Source organism: Passer montanus, unplaced genomic scaffold (assembly GCF_014805655.1).
Source record: "Passer montanus isolate IOZ18808 unplaced genomic scaffold, ASM1480565v1 scaffold227, whole genome shotgun sequence".
Taxonomy (NCBI): domain Eukaryota; kingdom Metazoa; phylum Chordata; class Aves; order Passeriformes; family Passeridae; genus Passer; species Passer montanus.
Genome location: NW_024366893.1, coordinates 303,702 through 322,336, shown reverse-complemented (window position 1 = coordinate 322,336; position 18,635 = coordinate 303,702). Strand labels below are relative to the sequence as shown.

Genomic DNA, 18,635 nt, shown 5'->3' with positions numbered 1-18,635 from the left:
TTTTGCTTATACGCTATTATCACGACCAAATGATTCGTAATTTATCCCAAATGACCCGGCCAGGGCTGAGCCCGGCACAGCAATTACCTGCTGTGCCTGTGCCCGTGTCTGGCATCGCCTTCCTTCCTGTAGCAGGGGCTGCCCATGGGGAAATGCTTCCTCCAGGATGTGCCTCCTTCTGCACAGATGTTTGGTCCATCACTTTAGAAACATAAAACAACAGCTGGATCAGGTGGAACAATTCACCATTTCTTTGGTGCCATCTTCAGGGCAGCCTGATAATCAAAAATGGGGATAAGATTCAGAAAATATCTGGGCTTTTGGGGCTGGGCCAGGGCCCTCCCTCCTCCAAACAACTGGTAGTGCTGAGCAGAAATTGTGAGGGGAAAGCGTAGGATGAGTCACACACGTGCATTGTTTTGTGCTGTCACCCGCAGCTCTGTCTCCCTGGCCAAGTTTTGGGCTCATGAGCTGGCAGCTCTCCTAGGGAGGAAAGCCTTGACTTACCTTCACCATCTCCCAGAGGCTCAGTCCTGGACATGGGTTGGGAAGCCAGATCGGCTCTCCTTTCATTTCTGGGGAAAGGAAGAGGGACAGCTGGATCAGATGGAGGTGCTCCCCATTGGATAGGTGTCATCTTCAGGTGGGAATGCTTGTCAAAGTCATGGATAGGCTTCAGGAAATCAGATGGGCTTTGGGGTCTCTCCCTAAAACCCTTCCTCCTCCAAACAGTTGTGCCTCCTGATCTGCCTGGACACCGGGAAATTGCAGGGAATCTCAGGGTGAGCATGTCCTGTTGTGCAATTGGGGCTGCCTGTGAGCTAATGCCCAATGCCTTCCTGCAGAGGCTGGGCAGAAGCTGCAGCCAGGCCAGGCTGGGAAGCAGCCCTGATGGGCATGGAAGCAGCAGTGGGGCAGCGAGGCTGCCATGGATCCCTTCCCGCTGTGCCGGGCACGGCGTGTCCAGATGTGCAGCCAAAGGCCCCGGCTGCTGAGTCCCAGGGGAAGCATGAGGGAAATGCACCCACCACGGCGTCTCTCCAGATCATTCAGCATCTGGTCCAGAAGTTCAGAAGGTGTCAGGGATTCATATTCTCCTTTAGCGTGGGTCTGTCCTGTTGGAGGAAGTTAAGAGAAAGCACTTAAATTTCCCAGGAATGGATCCCACAAAAGCAGGGCTCAGCCTGTGGGGGCAGCAGGGACACACTACTCACCCCTGCCATGGTAGTTGGGCTTGCGTGCTTCATCCAGCCCAGGAGCTGGAAAATTCCCCTGGGCAGACACATCTGTAACACAACAACCACAGAAGCTTCTGTCACCTGGTTCTTGCCAGGTTGTCAATCACTATTCTATGGTAAATATAGATATCTTACCTGGATCCAATCTATCTTCCAGCCAAGGTGCCAGAAAAACATTTCTAGCATCCCAATCTACAAGGGAGCACAGATCAGAATCATTTCCGTGGTATCAACTGACAGAATGAGAGGACACAGTCCTAAGCTTGCCAAGAGAAATATACGCTGGATATTCGGAAAAAGCTTTTTACAGAAAGCGTGGTGAAGTACTGGAACAGTTTGCCCGGGGAGGTGGTGGAGTTATCATTCCTGGATGTGTTTTAAAAAAGACTGGAAGTGGCACTTCATGCCATAGTGTAGTTGAGGTATTAGGGATGGGTTGGACTTGATGATCTTGATGGTCTCTTCCAACCCAGTGATTCCATGATTCTGTAATTCATAGTGTGCTGGGATCCCCTTCTGACTTAGGGAAGTGGGCACTGCAGGGGGCTGGGTAAGGCCATGGGAGCCAGATGTGAATGGACATGGCCACAGCTGCACAGGGGCCTGGGGAGCTCTGGGCTGGCTCCTGGTCACTCTCCACACTCTTTCCCTGCCCTGTGCAACATTCCAGGAGAGGAATATGGGGTTGCCCAGGGCCCATTGGGACTCTCTCCCTCACACACAGAGAAAACCATCCCCAGCGCTTCCCGAGATGGGAACAGTGTCCCAGGAAAGGGCAGCCAGGCTGCCGGCTCACCTGCTCGCCGCGCTTGCAGCGGAGCAGCCTGGGCAGCCCTGGCAGGCAGGGCCACGGCCAGGAGCAGCAGGAGGAGGAGGCGCAGAGCAAGTGCCATGGTGCCTTGTCCTCCGCCAGTCCCGCAGCTCTTGCTGCCACCGCTGTCCTGTCACCGCTGTCCCAATGTCAGCACCGCTGCTGCCACCGCCGCTGCTGCCGCAACAGTTGTGCTCTGGGACTGACTGCTGGCTCCTTGTGCTGCTGTGCAACCACGGGGCTCTGGCACCTCTGTGACCTCAGGGCCTGCTGAGAGCTCAGCCTGCTGTGACCCCAGAGCCCTGCTGTGACCTCAGAGTCCTGCTGTAACTTTCAGGCTGGGGCAGGATTTGTGGGATTTATCTCAAGTGGTACCCTCCCACTGAGGAGAGAATGTCCTGTCAGGTAACTGCATCCAATCTTTCAATCTTTGGTTTTGTTTTGTTTTGTTTTGTTTTGTTTTTTTAAAAAAAAAAGAACTGGGTTATACGCCATTGGATAAGTGAGACATTTCATTGTTCTACATGCAATAGCATTGTCAAATCCATAATTCAACTCATGTTGGTGATTCCCACTATTTCAGGCAGCACCAGTCCTTCCACCCGACACTGAGTGTGTGCTGTGTGCTCAGTGCTGGGTTTTGGGGCATGATTGAGATGAGAATCAGGCTTTGTCATCCCAAAAAGCAATGTCTGATCAGTGTATGTGGACACAGTCAGCCTGATTCAGCTCTTCATGATTACACCTGTCCCGTTACTAGGTTTTTTTTCAGTCATTAATCCATTCACTCTAATTTCCTATCTGTGTACAACACATGATGTATTTAAAAACAGATGAGGAATGACTTACATGGTTTCTGTACCTCTGGCTAAAAGCAGCACCCAAATAATACGGTCTTGATAACTACTCAAGCCTTACAGCAAAGTGTTTTTCTACATTACACTGAATTATCAGAGAAATAAGGTGTTCCTGCATCACTCAAACTATTTTACTTATTATTTCCTTTGTAGATCATTTAATTGAGGGATGGAGGAACCTGTTAGGTTGTTATCAAATCATCTAATTGAAAGCTCACTGGAGAGGTTTAAATTTGAGCTTGAAAAAATCTGTACCCAGGAGAAAAGACAGTCATCCCAAATCTTTAAAGAGCATGCAGAAAACATAAACTTGCTGTGAATTTTTCACCATCTCTTTCCATTTTAGAAATCTGCTCACTTTCTATCCTATAAGTGCTAACTCCCCTACTAAGTCAAAAATGTATTTATTAGAAATCATAACTGTTCATGAATACCTCACAAAGTTCTTACACATCAAAGTTATTTTTAAAATAGCATTAAGATACAGGAGTTTATTCCAAAGTTATGACTGAAAGGAGGCACATCTGCCTGCCCTTTTCCGAGCAGCACTCCTGGCAAATACCGTGCGATAATTCCTCCTAGTCAATTGTGAGCCAGCGGTGTCGGGGAGAGCCCGGCCGGGGGCGGCACCGCAGAGCCCGGAGCGCTCCGGGCCGCGCTCCTTCGGGGCTCCTGCCCCATCTCGTGAGCTCCAGGAAAAGTGCAGCAGCCGCCCTGCGCTCGGAAAAGCGGGCAAAACACACTCGGCATTGCAGAGCACACGCAGTGCAGCAGCCAGGCGGATTGACTTCATAAAGTTTTACCTCTGCAAGATTAAAAACACCGCAGAGCCCGGAGCGCTCCGGGCCGCGCTCCTTCGGGGCTCCTGCCCCATCTCGTGAGCTCCAGGAAAAGTGCAGCAGCCGCCCTGCGCTCGGAAAAGCGGGCAAAACACACTCGGCATTGCAGAGCACACGCAGTACTGTGATGGATTGACTTCATAAAGTTTTACCTCCGCAAGATTAAAACCTGCATTTTAGCTGTCAAGGCATCGTGATTTAGTTTGAACAACGTTCAAAGCATCTGCCTTACCCACTCAGTAGCTGGGTCATTGTTCAGTATGTTCCTTGCTCTCATGACCACCACCAAGGCACACGTTCCCTTCCTGAACCTGGGATAAAAATTACTACTTTTGAAGTAGTACTTTTGAAGCAAGACACCGGACACACATAAACTTCATAATTCCAACTCTATATATGTAAAAAAAATTGTTAAGAACTGACAAATTTCATTATTAAAAAAATTAATCCAAACAAAAAAAAATTCTGACAAAAATACATTGTGAATTCACAGTTTTATTTACTTCAATATTTGACACTGAATATCATTATACATAGATATACATAATAATCTAATTGAAGGCTCGCTGGAGAGATTATAAATACTATATTGAGTATTATAGCAATACTTTTATTAGAATCAAGACCTATCCCAAAAATCTTGTGAAAATGGAAAGCAAATGCTATGTTTGAAGTCCAATTTTAAACATAGCATTTCTCTCCCTGAGCTTGTATGAGTGCTGATGAGTGTGATATTGCAGACACAATAAGGAGCTGAAGGACCACTTCTCCTCTGAAAGGCTGATGCTCCCTGCAGACACGGTGCATCCCCCAAACGCTACAAAAACCAATCAGGAGTACAACCAGAAAAGGTTATTTGGACCCTGGCGAGGTGGTGGTGTGCCTGCAGTGAGAGGATCACAGGAAATGGCCTTGAGCTGAGACAGAGGAGATTCAGATCAGATATCAGAAAAATGTTTTCATTGTTCAGGTGGTCGGGCACTGGAGGGGCTGGCTGCTCAAGGCAGCGGCGGAGTCACCATCCACGGCGGCGTGCCAAAGCTGCCTGCGTGTGGCGCTGGGTGCTTTAGGGGTCACACACTCAGTGCTGGGTGACATTAAGGGGCTCCTTCACCCCTGATGATTCCACGATTCTGTGCGATGGGCCGCGGGGAGGCCAAGGCCCCCGAGCCCGGTAATGCTGCTAATGCGCACCCAACGCCCGAGAGGCAGACGCGGGGAGGGCAGGGCCAGGCCGGGCCGCAGGGCTCACCCCCGGCAGGGCCAGGGCAGGACCGGACCGGGCCGGGCCGTCCTACGCCCGGCAGGGCAGGGCAGGGCCGAGGTGGAGGCGGGGAAAGGCGGGCGCGGCCCGCGGCTGCCGGGAGCGCCATTACGGGGTCGCTCTGTAACGCGCCCGAAATAAATGGCGGAGGGGGGCGGAGCCCTATTCATAGCTGACCAATGAAGAGCTACATTCCCGGGCGGGGGCGGGACTTTACGGCTCCGCGGCCAATAGGCGCGGGAGGCGGCGGGTGATTGACTGGCGGGAGGCGGCTGCGGCGGGCGGGGCGCGGCGCCCTTCCCGTGGTGCCGCGGGAGCGGCGGCCGCAGCGGCCGCGACTTCATCCGGGTCCCGCAAGTACCGGGACGGCGCGGCCNGCGCCGGGGGACGGGTGGGGGCGGAGGGGCTGAGCCGAAGGGTCCGTGCGGGCGGCCGCGGGGCCTCGGCCCGGCCTCCCCGCCGCCTCTGCCGCGGGCCCGGTTCATTGTCCTTATTCCCCTCACCGATGCCTTTTCCCCTCGTTCTCTCCCGCTCTCCTCCAGGCTCACTGGAAGCTCCGGAAGTGCCGCCCCCGGGAGCCGCCGGCGCCAGGTACGTCACTGCCGGGGCCGGGGGGACCTTGGCCGGGGGAGCCCCCCTGGTACCGGGGCCGGGGGGGCTCGGCCCTGCCAGGGCACCGGGAGGGCCGCGCTGGGGGCTGAGCTGGGGCCGAGAGGTGCAGAAAATCCCTTCGGAAGTAGGTGGAAGTGCCGTAGCGGCCCGGCCCCTGTTGGGGGGCACGGGGGCTGTCGTTTGGAGCGAGCAGCGTTGCCGGGCGTGGGGCTGCGCCTTCCCGGGCCGTCGCCCCCGGGGCTCCCGCCGCCTCCTCAGCAGCCGCCTGGCCTGGAAGTGGCTCCGGAGCTGCGGTGTTGGGGCCAGCGCGGCCCTGCCCGGCAGCCTGTGGGGTGGCACGGGCACATCGCAGCCAAGGGCGGCCACGGCGTGCTCGGGGCTGGCTGCGCACCTGAGCAGCAGCACCCCGATGGAGCACAGGGGCCCGGTGTAACACGTAGTCGCACTTGGTGTCCGCAGCTGTGGCTGGCCTCTGGGCATTGCAGGCGTGGCTCTTGCCTTTGGCATGGGCCGCTCAGCCCCCGGGCCAGCTCAGGGCACAGCGCATGTGGGTTCTCTTGCAGGGCTGGTGGTGGCACAGGGCAGGATCCGGCCCTGGCACGCTGTAGCTGCTGCTGGTGACTTCATTCTGGCACGGCTCAGTCAGCTTTAGAGGGGGGTTTTACCCCATCTAATTGTGGTTTTATGATTTTATGTTACAGCTTTCCATGAGAGTGGTAGAACACTGAAAGAGACTGCCCAGGGAGGGTGTGGAGACATCTCCAGACTCCTCTCTGGAGACATTCCAAACCCACTTGGATGTATCCCTGTGTCACCTGCTCTGAGTGACCCTGCCTTGGCAGGGGGTTGGACTGGATGATTTCCAGAGGTCCCTTCCAACCGTAACAATTCTGTGATTTATTTGAGGAGTAAAAGCTCAACCTGATGGTCAAGGCTGGGATAATCCGTGTTTAGTAATGTGCCTTTCCCATCTTGTTGGTGCTGCTCTCTGTACTGCTTTGCACAGGCAGTTTTGTGACAGAGGTGCCTAACTGGTAGGGAAAACGTGCTCCTGTTCAAATTGTACACAGGAACATGGTCGGTTACAGCAGTGGGCAAATTCAATCCATCACAGAATTTTTGAGAAAATCCATCTGTCCCTTCAAAAGCAATAACTTAAATAATATTTAGGAAACGGGGCATTTTCAAACATCCCCAGCTGCCAGGGGCCTCACCAAACAGTTTGTGGTGGCTTCTGTTGTCAAGTTTGACAGTTCTCTTCACAGAAACACTCAGATGTTTAATAGTCTGAACTTCCAAGAAGTTTTTTGCAGTGGTGGTTGAAACTTGCTGCAGCCCACGTGCAGTAATGGGCTAGTGAAAGGTTTTTTTCCCTATGATAGTTAGCCTCATGAAGAGGGTCCTAGTAAATAGCTGTATTGTGATATTTTTAATGGAAATTTACTGGCTCTGATTTTTGTTCACGGAGTTTTTCCCAAGTTGTACTCTGTATCTTATGTGCAACCTCAAATCACATAGGTCATGCTAGGAAGTGATTTTGCATACTAATACTGGAGATTTAGTACTTCCTCAGTCTAAAGGAAGTTTAGATAAAACATGACTTCACTTGCTTTGTTTTCCTACTGCAATGAGCTCTATCCCTACTTCACTTTCCTTTTGATAAATGTCTTCTCTCTTTTCTTCTGGTTTTAGTGGTGGAAAACATCAGTTCATTTGCAAATAGTGAAAGGCTCCCAGGACTCAGAGAGGGTAATAGATGTTTGCCAATTATTAACATAACAGCCATCTTTTGTGCACTAACTTTCTTGCTGAATTTGTGTAATTGTTGTAATTTGTAAACTTTTTGCAGAAGAAGCCTCCTTGCTCCTAGCACGTTCTAGGAGATGTGAATCTAGTGAATAAATACACAGTTGTGCATTTCATATATAATGTGTATATATGTACACACACATTTATGTTTGAAGCAGGGCCAGATAACCAAACTGATGCTTTCCTTTGAGAAGGGCACTGAGGCCTTCGTAATGTTTGAGGCTGAAGTGTACATTTATTTATTTGTTTATTTATTTATTTGTAGAGATCTCCCTCTCTGTGTTCTGAGAGAGGAGTACTCAAAGAGGAGTAGAGAATGTGACCATTGTGGTGTAGGCATTCTCAGGCCTTCCTGAGGTTTCCAGCAGCACTGTGCAGTGCTGTGGCACATGCATCACTTGGATGCAGAGAGTTTAGTACTATTGCTATAAAACCAAGTGTGTGTAGGGAGAGAGGCCAGGATTTGTGTTCTGTGTTCGTAGCAGAAATCATTAATCGTGCTCACAGACTTTTCCACAGGAGATGGGCTGCACTCTGTGCTTGAATGGGCAGAGGTGATGTCCCATTTCTCTCAGGCCATGGCTTCTGGATATTCATATGGTTTGAAAAATAAATTGAAATCAATTGAAACCAAACACACTAATCAAAAATGTAGCACAACAGTAATATCTTGTGATAATTACTTAAAGCCAGAATGCACTGTGTTAATTAAATGCTAGTGGGGTAGAGATTTTGGGAAAAAACCTTGTATTTCCAGTTGAGGCAATAGATAAAGGCATTATCAGTAGCAGTCAGTGCTATTAATCTTAATGTTGTATAAAAAATTCCAAAAAATACCGTTGTGGATATGTATTCCTGTTTGGTGGTGTGGACTGTGGTGCTGCCCAAAAGCACACCTCTGCATTTGTTTGTGCTGGAACTGCTTGTTCTCCTTTTCTCCTCAGTATAATTTCCCAGTTCAGAGCAGCTTCTAGTGTGATTTACTCTTGCTCCAGCGTATTGCTGCCCAGTGGGCTGGCAGGTCCAAAAGGAGGCATTAAATGTTTCAGTTTTGGATCTGCATAGGGGAAGAAGAGGTGCCTGGACTTGTGCTGGGAGATGTTACCTTCAAATTAACACGTTATTAAGACAAAGGAAGGTACAATCCAAAACTGAATATGGAAGAGGAAGCATTTTTATTTTATGCTGAAACTTTTGTGTCAGTCACTATCTGATTTTCCTGAGCTTGTTTTGGGAAGAGGGGCTGAGATGTGCCTGTTGCATGTGATGACAGGCAGTGCAGGGGTGGGTGAGTGGAGTGAGGGGAAGCAGTATCAGGAATAATTAAGTTTATGTTAATTTGTGCTGCTCCCTTTCTTCCTGTTGTGGACTCCAGTCACACAAAAACCCCATGAAATGAGCACATTTGAGGCAGGAGCCTGCGTCAGTCACTTGGGGTGCTCAGCACAGCTGGAGAAGGCAGTACATGTTCACTCTGCAAGCTCCTGGGATTCAGGAAGTGTGGCTTCAGTGCAGGGGGTGCTGCTGGAATCCAGGGGTACAGCTGAAGAATTGTGTTGGAGCTGTTGTGTAAATCCCGGGGCTCCATCGTGTGGTGGGAGCTGTGCAGCCAGAGCCGCACGCAGCCTTGGGAGCTGCGGCTGCTGAGATCATCCAGCTCCTCAGTTGGAGTCAGTTTGTCCCCTTGCACTGCTCTGGGGATTTTAAACACAAACGCTGGAAGGAAAAGGAGCCCTTGGGAACCTGGCTTTTTTAACAGGGAAAGCAGATGACTCAGGGATTGTTTAAAGCTTGTATTCCACAGTGTGTTGTGCTGAAAGAGTGAAATTGCAGGTGCATGACCCTGAGCTCCTGTGCTGCACTTGCTGTGACATCAGCAGCACGGTGACATCAGCAGCAGGGAGCTTCTGCAGCTCTGGATTCACTGGGGATGAGAACACACCAGCTCAGTAGAGGCTGTGCCAGCAGGATAATTTGTCAGGCTTCCCTGCTGCTGTGGGTGCCAGAACCCCCTGATGCATGGTATGAGAGAAGCAGCCCACAGCATGACCCCAAGGGGACCTGGCAGGTCTCACCTGTCCAAGAACATGGCAACTTAGGTGATGCATCTTGGAAAGACGGTTAGAAATAATCCACAAGTTAAAAATGCCCCAAAATGCAGTATTAATGTAAAGCAGAATGCTAAAAATAAAAGTTATTTGATACATGTCAGGTTGGTTAAGTTTGCAGCTAAGCTTTGTCGAAAGGTGGAGAAATGAAACAGATTGATTTCTAGGTTTCTTGCAATCCTTGTGTCTTTCAGCCTTAATTTCAAAAAGAAATGCAGAAGCATTTCCTTAAATTTTGTAAAATTTAAACAGGTGTGTAACACCCATTCAGGTTTTCAGTGTGTTGCGAACATTTTCAGTACATCACAGAAAGCTTCAGACACGGAATCAGCTTCAGACACTGAATGTTGGACTTCATTTACTTCCTGGGGTCACTATCCAACTGAAGGTGCAGAGTTGGTGCTGTGCAGCTCAGCTCCAGGCCAGGCTGCATTTCCCCTGAAGAATGGGATTTCACAGGGATTCTGCTCAGCTGCTGAAGTCTGGGATGCAGGAGCAGGGAGCTGAAAGGAATGTCAGCTCTGCCAGAACTGATTTAAAAGGATGCAATGGGGGCCAGTGCTCTGTAATAATTTGACTCTGGCCCAGAACTGCTGTTCTGATTTATTCCTGCTTTGGGCATCAGGACCACGTACTTGTGTCCACACTGAAGTTTATTTTCTGGTAGATGTGTAAGATAGCAAAATCACATAATGGGATTTATACCAATTACAAGTGAGATTTTAAGGTTGATTCACCCAAATTTGTCATCACTATTTGTATAAAGGATTCTGTAGTAAGGCACTGAGGGAGCTGGAAAGTAATTTGATTTTGTGTCTGTCCAAGGAATAACGTCATCCCTTTGTGTGAGTGCATGGGATCACGCGCTGTGTGCTTGGCAAGGACACCAGCGGGCATGAGGGTGTTCTTGTTCTGTGCAGGCTTTGTTTGGAGAGTGGGCTGAAAACTGCAGGCTGCAACTGGGATCGAGTACTAGTAACATGTATTTAGAGTTTTAAAAACTGCTTATCTCTAAACATTTTCAGCTGTTGTATAAACTACCCGGACAAACAATCGTTTTCCTTTCCAGCCCTGTTCTCAAGCTGTCCTTGCTACAAAGGTAATTCTGAGTCACACATCTGTCTGGCAAGCGTTTTCATTTCAGTATTCAAAGATGATGTTGAGCTATGTTAATGTGGAAATTGGCTTTAGAGTTACATCAGAGGCAGTTAGAGAAACTCAGACTTCTTTCTGATGGGAAAACATGTCTTTTCAGTGGCCTTTTGGTAAGGCAGTTTAACAACTAAATGTCAGGATAGAGGCCATAATCTTGTTGAGTTTTACTTCTAATAAAACAATTCCTGTGCACAAGGCTTAACATAATTTAAGACTAGCAGGAAAAGTTCCAAGCAGTACTTTGGACAGTGCATGACCTTTTTTTTTAAGATATTGGTGCAATAGGTGAAAAGGTCACTCTATGTAATAATATTTTTTTAATCAGGATTACAAATATTAGGGCCTCAATCTGATTGTATAAATGAGTCACATAGCTGTAGTCCTAGATTGCATCATTTTTAAGTTCTAAAGAGGAAGAAATGTATACGTGCCTACAGTGTTGCTGAGAGCCTTTTCTTCTGATTTCAGGTGAGAACTGACACCTGTGGAACATGACTGGTAATTCAACAGAAGTTTAATGACTGTTGTTGCTACGACTGCTACAGCTTGCTTACTTAAGACCCAGGCATTTGGTAAAATTTTGAAATATGGAAGCCTTATTTTTAACATAACTTCCGTCTGTGACTAGGGGGAGCAAGGGGAAGGCTTTCTCTGTGGTGAGTGTTATAAATGCTGTCTGCAGCTAGCCTGACTTAGCTTGACTGAAGCAGCAATCCTGCCCCAGCTCTGAAGATGCCTGCACTGTGGGATGAGGTAGTAGGTTGTATAGTTTTAGGGTCATACCCACCACTGGGAGATAACTATACAATCTACTGTCTTTCCTAAAGCAGCAGATAATCAACAATGGAAACTTTTCAGTTTTAAGCTCAATGTCAGATTTTGCTGAACTTCTGTACTTGTAGTGCTTATGACAGGACAAAATACTTGTGTAATAGATGTGGGAATTGTGTTTAGATTTTTCTAGTTCTTGGAAAAGCAAGGTTTCATTCTGTATTAATTTTTCTGCCCTAATGAGTAAAATGTTAAGAATAGATTATTTCTGTATGTGTATGGTGGGGTAATCAAATACAGATTCTTGGTGTTCCAGTTGTTGAGGTGTTTTATCAAACATCCTTCAGAATGAAACTGAGGTTGGCTGCTGAGCTCTTGCTGAAGTCTGTGCTTCTCTGTCAGAGTGAGGTAGTAGATTGTATAGTTGTAGGGTAGTTATTTTACCCTGTTCAGGAGATAACTATACAATCTATTGCCTTCCCTGAGGAGTAAAACAAACTGCGCTCCCTTGCAGCCAGTCCTGGGCTAAAAACACTATGGAGTGAAACCAGATGAATTCAGGGTTGGAAAGCAGCAGTGCCAGAATTTATAGGACTGACAGTCAGTGTGAATGGTACAACCCCCACAGAATAGCCTTGACTTGACATAACTTTGCTCCCAAGTTAAGTGGCATAGTGCTGTCTGGGAATGGAAAATGCCCATGCTTTAGGTAGAGGGTAGAACACTCCACAGAGGGAAGTAATTCCAAGCCACTTAGAAGAACATGAAATGCAGGAAGTTCAAGCTTGTACATTGTGACTTAAACTCCTCTGGCACCCCAGTTTCCATAATACATTCAAACTCCATGACAGAAGTTGGAGGGAAAACTTAAAATTACCCTTTGTTAAGTCTGCGTGTTTTTCTGCAGCTTTTCCAGATCTAATGCAAAATTTAAGTGTTGGCCAATTTTGTCCAAAACTGACCTCTCACCATTCTGGGGTTGTGTGAAGCTATGGAGTTTGAGCATCCAAGAGCCAGAATTTTTCTCTGAGGTGGTATTGTTCTATGAAAATACTTTTAAAGTTTATTGCATTCTCTTTCCTCCTGTGTACCCAGTCTGTAACTGGTTCTGTGCTAGCATGCCCAGCAAGCAGCTGGCTGTAGTAACAAAAAACCCCACAGAAATAAATGCTTTTTGGGATGGGAAGTTCAGCTTAGGCAGAGTGAAAATGGAGCCATTGGTGAGTGTTACAGGCAGTGAGCCACTGTTGTCAGTGCTGACAGTGTCACCTTGGAGTGTGTGCCCAGCCAGGGCAGAAGAGCAGAGCAGCTGGGGAGCTAAGTCCTGCAGAGTGAAGAACTGCACAGAGGAAGCGTGGGGCTCCTAGGAAGAGGTAGTAGGTTGCATAGTTTTAGGGCAGGGATTTTGCTCACAAGGAGGTAACTATACAACCTGCTGCCTTTCTTAGGGCTTTATTATAACACCAGGATCTTTTGGGCTCCAGCCTGCAAACTCTGAAGCTTTGGGACATGGAGAGAAAGGACAAGGTATTTCTAAGCGTGCTGGGGCGTAATGAAAACTGTGTTTTAGCAGATTTGGTCCCCAATGGAAGTGTAGGAATGCTGGCTAGAATGCAGCACGGTGACATTGGGGCTGCACATGCCACTTTGGGGTAAGTAAGAGCTGTGCTGGGAAGGCAGCTCCTTCCAGAGTGAGCTGGAGGCCCCTGAGGTTAGGGTGGAGGTGGTGTGAGCTGAATATCACAGTACTGGTACTGTGTGCTCACAGGGAGCTGAAATACATCTTCCTTTGGCTTGGTGCATTTCAAGTAGAAAAACTCCAGGTTTTTTTTCCCGAAAAGTATCAGATTCCAGTTCCCCTGGAAGCTGGTGCTTTCTCACCAGGCATGGGCACTCCCAGTGAAACAAGTTCTCAGTGGTGCATTATTTACAGTGCAGGAGGGAAGTTTCCAGTTAAAAATGGTGGTGTGGTTTCTCATGGAATTGTTAAAATCAGTCCATGTTTTTGATGTAATTGCAGTGCACCACAGCAGTAGGTCTGGTAGGGCACTGTTTTGTGGGATAGTGTGATGTCAGTTCTGAGCACCTTGCAGCATTAATGTGCTGTGCTCACACCAGCCACATTTAAATTGCAAATCAGACACAGTCCTAGCTTATAAACATGTTAAGTATTGCTTATATTGAACATTTTGTGTGATTTTAACTGCACTTTTTAAATTTAGTTAATAAAATACAGCATTTTGTGCAACTGATGGTGAATTGCCTTTATTTTCTCCCAAATGAAGATGTGAAGTTTAGAGGAAGAAACACTGCCAGCATTGAAATAAACTCAAGGCCATGTTTGGTCTTCACTATAATTCCAATACTCATAATTAGAGTGTTAATTATTCTAGTATTAGCTTTTGTTTAAGATCTTTGATACAAGACTTCACTGCTTGGGTAGGGAACATCTATTTACTGCTGAATGTGCAGGAGCTCTGCTTGTTCCAGACCTGGTTTCTGACCTTGAGTTTAAGTTGCTGCATAAAAATCTTGACTAGTCCTAACATAATTGCAGCTGGTAAGTATCTACAGGTAAGGCTCAGGCAGAGAAACACTGTGAGTTTGATTTTGGAAGTACCAAGTGCCTTAAAAGCTTTAATGATACCTAACATTTTATAGGCATACGTGGTATGCTTACAAAAGGTTTAAATCCTTGCTACCCACTGCAGCTGCTGGTTCAGCAGTGTTGTCTCACCAGGTAATTTCTCACCTTGAGGTGTCTGTGGGTTCCACCCAGTGGGGGGGAGCTGTGCAGTGGGCTCAGGGCTGGTTTGCCTTTCCCATGTGTGTATTCTGAGGGGTGCAAGGATGAGGTGACAGCATGCCAAGAGCCCTTGTAATACAGGCAGTGGTGAAAGAATGCTCAGCAAGCAGTGCAGGAAGGGCTGCAGCTGTAGTGGGGACTTGTTTACCACCCATAGTGCGTGATTGTGTCACGGTGGTCTTGGAAACATTCCAGTATTGCTCCAAAAATAGAATACACAGCCCCAGCCCAGATCTACATCCCAGGAGAGCGATTTGTGTGCTGTGCCCTTCCATGCAGAATGGTGTGCTCTGAATTCCCCCTGTGGTGTGAAACCTGAGACCTGTTGGGCTTTTTCTGGGAGAGAAACCACTGCTAATGAACATCCCTCTGCCTGCAGAGGGGCTCTGGGTGCTCGTGCCATGGTCATGGCAGGGGAGCTTGGTGCATTAAAAACGTAATGCTTTTTTTGAGAACTTGGGGCGTGGCAGCTGAGAGTCCCATATAAGAGGGATGTGGAACTGCTGGAGAGAGTCCAGAGGAGTCCCTGGACTATCTCCCAGGGCTGGAGCCAGGCTGGAAGAGCTGGAAATGTTCACCTAGAGAAGAGGAGGCTCCAGGGAGAGCTCAGAACCCCTTCCAGGGCCTAAAGGGGCTCCAGAAGAGCTGCAGATGGACTGAGGACAAGGGATGGAGGGGCAGGGACAGATGGGATAGTAGATACTGTCAGTGCTGGGTTAATGGTTAGATTCTATCAAAGGGCCTTTTCCAGCCTGAAAGATTCTGTGACATCTTTATGCCAAAAATTCCCTCTTGCTCTGCCCCTGGGTAAGCAGCGAGCTGGATTCATAGGTGCAGACAGGTTTTTGCTTTACAAGACAAATGATAAAACACCTGATATATATGCAAGGGGAAAACAAAGATCATTGAAAGAGAGGAAGACAAGTCTCAGGTACACTGGTCAAGAGACAAGTTCAGCTAAGTTTTTGCTTTTACCTGAGCCTCCCAGAAGAACAAAAGACCTCCCTCAATTCTAGAGCCATCAGAGCATGGTGTGGCCTTCAGTCCCCAAGCTGAAGCTGTGAATTTAATGTCATAGTTCTGTAAAGATGAGTCCTGGCAGGAGCTACTGGAGGCATCAGATGTCAGTGTGTGTGTTGTTGCAACACGAGAAATCAGATTTGTTCTTATTTGTTCTATTGGTTGTAGTGGAATTGGATTTTTAGGCTGGTTTGTTTCAGACACTTGAAACCACTCCAGTAAAGAGGCATTAGAAAATCAGACACTGTTCTCTTCCAGCCTGTTGTATTAAAGCAGTCTTCAAAATAAAGCTATTGCAAGCCACATAATGCTACTAAGGACTGTATTTTTGGCGACTGAAAAGGTCCTTTCTGAAATAGGAGAATGTTTCTGAAAAAATACTCCTTTGACATTAAAACTCCATATACAGAAGATGTTGAGCTGGTTACTTAAACCCAGCACAACATAAAAGCAGGGAAAGGCTCAAGTCATGGAAGTCGCAGTTCTCTGAGGGAGTTTGCTACTCCCTGTGTACCTCACTTTATGTATTACACAGCCTTTAGTACACTCTCAACAAGTCTGTAAATGAAGGGAAAGGGGCAACCAGTGGTCAATCAATCCCAGTGTCCCAAAATACTGCACATTAACCCTGATTCTCAGCTGGAAGTGGTTTCTGCAGTAGCTCCCTAAAATGAGGAGGGATAAGGAAGAAAAGGAGAGGTGTAATTTGAAATTCCCAACTCCTGCAAGAGTAAATTTGTCCCAACTCCCACTGTGGCTGCTGAAGCTGTTGGGTCCTGGTACAAACCACTGAAGGGTTTATGCTGAAAGAGCAGCCAGAGCCTTCCCTTCATGTCTGTTTACAGAGAGCAAGGCTGAGGCTGTTCTCAGAGCCTGATGTAATTCCTGATGAGTTCATCAGCTGCCCAGCACTGCCCCAATTGCCTGGTGCTGCAAGGAAAGGGATGCACAGAACTCTGCAGCTCTTCCCCAGTTTGGAGCAAACCTCATCAGACCAGTGGGAAAACCTACAGGTAAGTGAAATAGGTGGAACATTAGGTCTGAGAGTAATTAAAGAGTGTGAAACAAGCAGAGTACATGAGCATCTGAGGGATACAAAGGCAGGAAATAGGATTCTTGTTAAAGGCTGGTACAAGTTCCAGCTGACTGTCACACAGGTGCAATGAAATATGTACAACTCCAGTGCAGAGAGCTGAAGTGGGGGCAGTGCCAGGGAGCAGCTCTAGTGAGCTGTCTTTTGACAGGAACAGATCTGTTTAAACCTGGGTTCAGCTGAGTCAAGGGAAATCCTTCCCTTAATCTCAGGGCAGGATTTCATTTTGAACTCAGAATAATTCACAGAATCTTGAATATCCCAAGCTGGAAAGGACCCCCATGGATTATTGAGTCCTACTCCTGGGCCTGCACAGGAGACCCCAAAATCCCACCCTGTGCCTGAAGGTGTTGTCTGAACACTTGATTGAGATAAAGTGTACAATTAACTCATTGCATTAATTAACATATTAAGAGAAGACTTAGCTAAGATACTAATTATTAAGTATTCTTAATTAACATACTATAAATTAAAATATTTAAAATTATTACAATAATTATTAGCTTTTAATAGAATATTACTTTCTTTTTTTTTTAATCTACTCAGTGCTGGGAAGGCTTATTGTTGCCTGAGTGGGCAGCAGGAAGGTGTGGATGTGGGAAATGCACTGGGCACTTTTCCAGGGGCCCTGTGCCAGCCTGGACCACTCAGGGCAGAGGCTGCTGGCCCTTGCTGGGGCACTGGTGCCTTTCAGAATGTTGGCTTTGAGGAGCTTGGCCATGTCTGCTTAGCTCAGCCATGAAGTGAAAGATGCTATTAGCACACTGAGGGATACAGGAGTTAATTATTACCGTATCACAGAATCCCAGAAGTGTTTGGATTGGAAAGAACCTTAAAGCTCATCTTGTTCCACCCCTGCTATGGGCAGGGACACCTGCCATAAACCAGGCTATTTGTTTACTCATTGTGAAGTGAATTAGACCATATGGAATTCTCCAAAGCATTTAAAGTATATTTCTGAGGTGTGTGATAAAGTTTTTACTCTTAATAAAATACCTGTTTTCTGTTGCACATTTCAACCCTGGCAAAACCTGTGTTCCCACTGGATTGCCATGCCTCTGACACTCCATTGTGTTGCAGAAATTCTGAAATGGAGCCAAGAAATTCCAAGATTACCTTGTTAAAGAAAAAAATAACCACTAAACTGCTTGTCCTTCAAATCCCATTCAGTGACCACAGTGTTGTATTTCAAGCAGGGCCAACACAGGAGTTGTCCTTTGAACCGCTCTTAAAATGTAGGAACTAAAAATCACAGAATGTCCTGAGTTGGAAGGGACCCACAAGGATCAGAGTTCAGCTTTTGGCCCTGCCCAGGATACCCCAACAATCCCATCCTCCCCAGCTCCCTGCTATCCCCTTTTCTTTGGTTTTAGGGGCAGCACCGTGCTCCTGTGAAACTCAGAGCCTGTGTCGGGATCCAGATGCAGCCCAGCTGTACACAAAGCCTTCCCTGCCCATTCGTGTCACTGTTGGCTCCCAGAGGGATATCCCAGGGATTTTCAGACTCCACTGAGCTGCAGCTCTGGCAGCAGCCAAATCTAAGCTGCTCTGGAACTCTGTTTATTGATTTTAAGGTGACTGGTGGGGAGTGCAAGTGCTCAGGAATTTTCTCCAGAAATCAAAGTCAGAAGTGCTGGTTGGTAAATTCAGTACTGAACAGGGTGTTTCACTCAGTGGAGAGCAGCACTGAGCTGATCACTGTGCCATTCCTCTCCAATCCAAACACAGCTCTCTCCATCAAAATTGGCAACAGAAAATAGTCCAATGCTGCTTTTAGATTTAGAACAAATTCTGTGACTGGATGACAACAAAGCATCTCCTGTGCACCTCTGCTCTGGAGCCAGGCTGGGAGAGCTGGGGGTGCTCAGCTGGAGAGGAGAAGGCTCCAGGCAGAGCTCAGAGCCCTGCCAGGGCCTAAAGGGGCTCCAGGAGAGATGGAGGGGGACTGGGGACAAGGGATGGAGGAACAGGACACAGGGAATAGCTCCCACTGTCAGCGGGCAGGGATGGATGGGAGTTTGGGCAGGAATTCCTCTCTGTGGGGGTGGTGAGGCCCTGGCATGGGTTTAGATGTTCATTTTCGAGCACCAAACACATTCATTGTCGGACAGATAAGCCATGACAAGTGTTTTTCCTACAATAAAATAAAACAACACAACATGAAATAGAGCTGAAAGGTCTGGGTGCCCAAAAGCTCTGCTTAGCAGGGTTGGAAGCTGTGGAGCTCTCCCAGGAGAGCAGCCTGGTGCCCT

At 47.7% G+C, this 18,635-nt stretch overlaps 1 protein-coding gene across 1 annotated transcript; it reads left to right on the top strand.

The window, feature by feature from the left end:
* Positions 1-4,885: 4,885 nt before the first annotated feature.
* Positions 4,886-17,383, top strand: LOC120502654. The gene is made up of 5 exons (XM_039710231.1): positions 4,886-4,919; positions 5,278-5,600; positions 7,314-7,370; positions 10,608-10,637; positions 16,136-17,383. Exons 1-5 carry the CDS (start codon positions 4,886-4,888, stop codon positions 16,454-16,456), a joined length of 765 nt encoding a protein of 254 aa, XP_039566165.1. The 3' UTR covers positions 16,457-17,383.
* The last annotated feature ends 1,252 nt before the right edge of the window (positions 17,384-18,635 follow it).